Raw genomic sequence first — 6,586 nt, 5'->3', positions numbered from 1 at the left:
TTCCATTATTTTTTTACTTGTTCTTCTCAAATATCATTTTGTCTCTTCCTCTCAAGCTCCATCTCAACACATCCCAAAATGCTCTTTACTTCTTCCTCTAACATAATTCCATATCACTGAAATTTTGTCTTTCACCACCACAAATGGGAGAAGAATACTAATGGAAGGAAAGCAAAATAAAGTTTGAAGGAGGAGAGGAGTGATTTCAGCCAAGGCAGGGTGAGTGTACCTTTTCAAGCACAGCTTTTGCAGTTTTCAAAGCAAACTTTTACCTTTCATATAAATGCATAAAACTATAATTTTCAAGTGCACTCAAATTTCATTCTTGTAATCAGTCAGTTTTCATTTCAAGCAAGTTGTGATGCTGTAAATAATCTTGACAATGTAACATCCATCTGTCTCATTGAAGATTTTTCTTACTTCCTGGGACCGTAGAGTCTAGCCAATCAAAGCATCTAAAACCAATAAATTGATACTCAGCGATCACCTTATATTACTTGCAAAACTAGTGTGTTGTAGAAAGGGTGAGTAAAACTCAATGAAAGGATAGTCAAATAACAAAAGGGAATAGCACAAAATTAGATGCTATGTACTACATAATATAAAAATAAAATTAACTGCCCAACTAAATAAATATCAACCTATTCTCAATCCAAATCAATTATTGTAATTCATAGCAATATCATTCAAATAAACCATTCTCACCCCTCATACACCTATACATGTATCCAGCTGATCTCCTCGCGTCTTTGGCGTTAATGACTCATTCAAATAATTCATTAACATTGGGATCTTAGCCTTAGGCACATCTACAATCATTCACATATAAGGAAAAGGACACACAACTTTTCAACACGCTTAATGGATTAAAATACATTTAGTACACAAACAGAAGGAAAATCGAATTAGGGATTTCTTTAGCAATGTCAAGAAGATAGGCTTTAGCAATGTCAAGAAGATAGGTTGGCTTTATTGTGAAGAACTGGAAATGCAACCCTTTTCAATTGAAGTGCACCATTTAAAAGAAATTAGCAATAATTTTTTTATTGCAATTAGCAACGATTAAAAACAAAAAACTTTCATCACTTCTAGCTCACTGCAATCACTTTTAATGTGAAATTCAGTCCTCTTGCTAAATTTCGTCACAAATGCATTAATTAGCAGAAACAAAACATTTCCTTCGCTAGCTGATCCATAGCTAATCTAAAATTATGCGTTCTCTATTTTCATCGCTTATCTGATATTTATTAGCGAAGTATGGAAGCTAGATATGGAGGCCAATGATATGTGGATACAGATGGCATCAAAGATTAGAGAAGTAGCTAGAAAAGTACTTGGGGAGTCTAAAGGACATGGACCACCCTCAAAAGAGAGATGGTGGTGGAATGAGGAAGTACAAAAGGCAGTGAAGAGAAAAAGGGAATGGTATAAGAAATTACCTAAATGTGATAATAATGAGGCATATGAACAGTACAAGATAGCAAAGAAAGAGGCAAAAAGGCGATTAGCCAAGCAAGAGCACATGCCTTTGAAAAGTTATATGAGAAACTTGGAACTAAAGAAGGGGAGAAAGATATTTATAGATTAGCAAGGAGTAGAGAAAGGAAATGTCAAGATCTCAATCAAGTTAGGTGCATTAAGGATAAAGAAGGAAAAGTGTTGGTGAAAGATGAGGACATTAAAGAAAGATGGAGAAATTATTTTAATGATCTCTTTAATAATAGTCAAAATGGAAATAGCGTGAATATAGATTATAGAACAATAGAAAAGAATGTAAATTATACTAGAAGGATTAGATCTTTAGAAGTAAAGGAAGCACTTAAAAGAATGAAAGTAGGTAAAGTCTGTGGACCCGATGAAATACCAATTGAAGTGTGGAAGTATTTGGGAGATATGGGAGTGGCATGGTTAACTAAATTATTTAATAAGATTCTAAACTCAAAGAAAATGCCTAATGAATGGAGGAAGAGTATTTTAGTACCTATTTTTAAAAATAAGGGAGACATACAGAGTTGCTCAAACTATAGGGGAATTAAACTCATGAGCCATACTATGAAGTTGTGGGAGAGAGTTGTGGAGCATCGACTACGTCATGATACTTCTATCTCTCTCAATCAATTTGGTTTCATGCCTGGTCGTTCAACTATGGAAGCGATCTTTCTCATTAGAAGCTTGATGGAGAAATATAGAGATGGGAAGAAAGATCTACACATGGTTTTTATTGATTTGGAGAAGGCTTATGATAGTGTTCCAAGAGAGGTCTTATGGAATGCGTTAGAACAAAAGAGGGTATCTATTAGGTACATACAAGTATTGAAAGATATGTATGAAGGAGCAACTACTATTGTGCGCACATAGGGAGGGGACACAAGAGATTTTCCGATCTCAATTGGATTACACCAAGGATCAGCCATAAGCCCTTACCTTTGTACATTAGTTTTAGATGAACTGACGAAACATATACAAGAGAGTATTCCTTGGTGCATGATGTTTGCGGATGATATTGTTCTGATAGATGAGACACGAGAAGGAGTCAATAGGAAGCTAGAACTTTGGAGAAGTACTCTAGAGTCAAAGGGTTTTAAGTTAAGTAGAACGAAGATAGAATACATGCATTGCAAGTTCGGTGAAGGCCAAACCGGTGATAGGGAAGGAGTTATTTTGAATGGAGTGGCACTTTACCAAAGTAATCACTTTAAATATCTAGGCTCAGTCCTTCAAGTAGATGGGGGATGTGAGGAGGATGTTAGTCATAGGATTAAAGCCGGATGGTTGAAGTGGAGACGTGCCACGGGAGTTCTATGTGATCGTAAGATTCCCAATAAATTAAAAGGAAAATTTTACCGTACAGCCATACGACCGGCTATGCTATATGGTAGTGAGTGTTGGGCACTGAAAGAGTCGTATGCATCTAAGATAAGAGTTGCAGAGATGAGAATGTTAAGGTGGATGAGTGGCCATACTAGACTAGATAAAGTCCGTAATGAAAGTATTAGAGAAAAGGTAGGAGTGGTGCCAATTGAAGATAAGTTGAGAGAAAGGAGATTGAGGTGGTTTGGTCATGTGAAGCGTAGACATACGGAGGCTCCAGTTAGACAAGTAGAGCACATTAGGCTAGAGGATAGAAAGAAAAAAAGGGGTAGACCTAAATTGACTTGGAGGAGAGTAGTACAGCATGACTTATAAGCATTACACATTTCTGAGGATTTAACTCAAAATCGTTCAGAGTGGAAAAAGCGAATCCATATAGCCGACCCAAAATTTTTGGGATAAAGGCTTAGTTGAGTTGAGTTGAGTTGTATCTGATATTTATTAGCATTCATCAATAAAAGGCCTGCTTTCTTGTAGTGTCTGCAACAATACTAGGGCAACGATAGAGTAAAGCACATGATGTGCGAGAAATATATTAGTCTATTAATGGCATTGCGGTGATATCAATTAAATAATTCTGATTATAACACACTGAAAGAAGCACTTGGAAGATTTTGAAAAATCAAAAAAAAAAAAAAAAAAAAAAAAGAGAGAGAGAGAGAGAGAAAACAAACCTAAAAGAGGGTAAAAAAAACCATTAATAAAATTTAAAATGAAATTTCAAGTAACTCGAATGTTATAGATTGTACATGAATCCCTACTTTGCAAACCAGTCTTCACATTTAGGATTACCAATTTTTGTGGGTGAAAATAATTTTATAGATTTTTTAGACACTTATATACTAAAGTTTGGAAATTAACTTAATTACAAAAATCATCTTAGAAAAAAAAATAACTGGAGCACATGATGAAATCACATAACTGGACCATTAGTATCTACTTGTGTAACCCCCATTATTGTAAGAATTAGGTTGTAACTTTGCTATTCCAAGTTGTCCTTGCATCCCATCTCTCGCATATTGTTGCCACATTAGCTGCTCATCCATCAGAAGCTTCTGCTTCTTCTCCATGTCTGACATTTGCACATATGGTGGTGGGGCAACTGCTAGTGAAGCCGCAAAAGGGTCTGCATTGGGCAATGTTGTACTGCTATTGTCTGCTGTTGGTGGGGCTGGCAGTGCTAACATTGCTGGCCTTCCAGCTGATCCAAGAGCAACACTGCTAGCACTTCCACTAGCTGCATTAGCTAGAGTTGATATTGCTGCATTTGTTGCCCCTTGTTGATACATACCATCAAGCAACATCATATCAAAGCCACCTGCAAGACTTGTCCTTTTATTGGAAAAATTACTTGCTGATTGAACTAGAGCTGTCTCCCAATCTGCTGTATCATCACTAAATGCTTCCAATGCTGGAGTTGTTGCAGCAGATCCTGTCGATGCACCACCATCACCATCAAACAAAGCTAAGGCCAATTGATTTCCATATGCTTCTGTTGATAGTGCATCATCACCCAAGTTCAACAAATCAGCTTCTTTTTCTAATATTTCCTGTTTTTCCTCTTCCTTTATTGGTTCTTGTTGTACTTCTTGTGCTGGTGCCTCAGTGAAATCCTCAGGTGGTGGTAGTGCCTTTATTGCATTCATATCAACTTCATTTTCATCTGGTTCTTTAGACTCTTCTTCTTTAGTTTCAACATTTGGTTCATAAGTTATAGCTTGCTTGCTTTGGGCCAAGGCAGACTTATCTCTTATAAACTCATCCATGAGGTCTAGTTTTTTATGTGTAATTTTCTCAACTTCAGGGTACTCTGAAGAGCGTGAAATGCCTACAGTTTTACACCATCCATAGAAGTTATCAAGTTCGTCAAACTGCTTTGAGACACGGCAAAAAATATCATAAACTTTGATAGAATCAGGGATCTCTAGCTCCATGAAACGATCAATTAAAATACCCAATATTTCCGCTATGTCATAATATATTTGGAAACTTTCTTTTACTACTGGGTAGAGAGCAACCATCACAACTCTTGTATGTTTTGCTCCACCTGTACAATATAAATTCAAGTAAAAAGCCAACATATATTACAAATGCATATTAAATGACGTAATATTCTTGGTCACTGTTGGAATTTATGACATTATGATCACCCAAATAATCATTTACTTGTGTAGTTTAATTGAATATGAATGAGAAATTCTTATCTATATTATTTACTCAATACACAATGTGTATGATGGAATCAGGGAATTCTTGTCTAGACTATATTTATAATGGACCTAAGATATAATATTTATAATAAGACTCACATATTTGTATTTAAGTTATGATGGACCAGGTTTTTATGTAAGTTTTCTTTGTATGAAAAGGGAATTTTTTTTTTATACATCCTCTATCATGAATTCAAAACATATTACATGTCACATATACGATGCCTGGATAAGTTTTTTTTTTTTTATTAAAAAAAAAAAAAAAAAAACCAACCTGTTGGGCGGCAGGCCAAAAAGCGTTCAAGAAGTTGTTGCAAATGTTGTACCCTGGAAAAGATATGTTCAATCTTCATGTCACGTATAGGTGTAGATCTCACATAAGTTGTTGCTCCTTCATCTTCTCCATCATCAATTCCAAAAGCACTTCGCCTTCCACGACGTCCTTGCATCCTAAACTCAAGCCTTTCATCAAGATATAGTGCATAAGTGCGCACAAATGCTGAGTAATCCCATGAATTAGAACGTGAAGCATCACGAAAATCAGACATGTTAAGAAGCCTAGTCCCTCGTCTTGTGGCAAAGAAAATCTCTTGCTCATATGCTGGATCTCCCTCTGCTAGTAGTCGTTGGATCAAGACCAGTGTCTTTAATGCCACTGTCCAGTTCTTTGTCTTGTTCAGCCTCCTTGAGAGGGTGTTTACACATGCACTTACATAAGCTCGAGAATATGATGTTAAGCTCAGGATTTCACGTACGTGTCTCTCCTCTGCTGGGTACTCTTCATGCCTAGTTGCCTTTACAATTGCTACATCCAAGTCTGATAGCGAGTTGCTACTGCCAACTTTTGCTAGGCCTATGCTCGTTTGGTCCTTTACTGCCCCAAGGGCTCTTCTAATCTTGCTTGGAGCCATTTAGTGTTACCTCTTTCAGATTTGTAGATGACTGAAACCTGATGAAGCTAGTTTAAAGAGAATGATTGTTCAATGTCTATAGACATGTAATCAAAAGACATTCGAAAATTTTTCATAAGAAAAAGTTAACTAATTAATTATCGTATAATAGAATATAAAATTGTATATAGTAACAGCAAGTTTTGTTTTAATGATACTGAAATTATTTCTAAAAATATAAGAGATTCAAAACGTAATCTGAAACTAATAATAACAATTTTCATATTATTGTATTGTAATTTAAATTATTTTTGAATTTATTCTGAAATTAATCTATAATTTATAATAATTTAAAGGAATTTGCCAAAATACAAATACAAAATTTGCATGAAGAAAAAAAAATGGTGATTTATAGTGGTGGAAGTGTGAAAACTTAATTGATATAAGAATAATTAGATATCAACCCAGATCAAATTAATAAAATCACAATAATCTTCTCAATTGAAAATTGAGACAATATATATCACTAACCGATTATAAATTCTTATTTGTAATTTCAAATCCCAAGATCGCTCTATATCTACACAGACAAAGAATTTAAAAACCTTTGATCCT

The 6,586-nt window shown here is 35.2% G+C and overlaps 1 protein-coding gene across 1 annotated transcript; it reads right to left on the bottom strand.

Annotated features, from left to right (window-relative positions):
• Positions 1-3,605: 3,605 nt before the first annotated feature.
• Positions 3,606-6,201, bottom strand: LOC110671630 (putative clathrin assembly protein At1g03050). Its single transcript, XM_021834139.2, has 2 exons — positions 5,356-6,201; positions 3,606-4,918 (listed from the first exon to the last, which is right to left on the bottom strand). The coding sequence occupies exons 1-2, from the start codon at positions 5,990-5,992 to the stop codon at positions 3,801-3,803; spliced, it is 1,755 nt and encodes a 584-aa protein (XP_021689831.2). The 5' UTR covers positions 5,993-6,201; the 3' UTR covers positions 3,606-3,800.
• Positions 6,202-6,586: the final 385 nt, after the last annotated feature.

Source organism: Hevea brasiliensis, chromosome 1 (genome assembly GCF_030052815.1).
Source record: "Hevea brasiliensis isolate MT/VB/25A 57/8 chromosome 1, ASM3005281v1, whole genome shotgun sequence".
NCBI lineage: Eukaryota > Viridiplantae > Streptophyta > Magnoliopsida > Malpighiales > Euphorbiaceae > Hevea > Hevea brasiliensis.
The sequence above is the reverse complement of the archived record's forward strand: the minus strand, read 5'-3'. Positions and strand labels throughout refer to the sequence as shown.

Bases quoted from the DNA above. Each gene is read 5' to 3' on its own strand.
- LOC110671630 (XM_021834139.2), bottom strand. From the start codon at position 5,992: ATGGCTCCAAGCAAGATTAGAAGAGCCCTTGGGGCAGTAAAGGACCAA. The intron at 4,919-5,355 runs GTTGGTTTTTTT...TATATTGTACAG, and splicing joins TTTGGCCTGCCGCCCAACAG to GTGGAGCAAAACATACAAGA.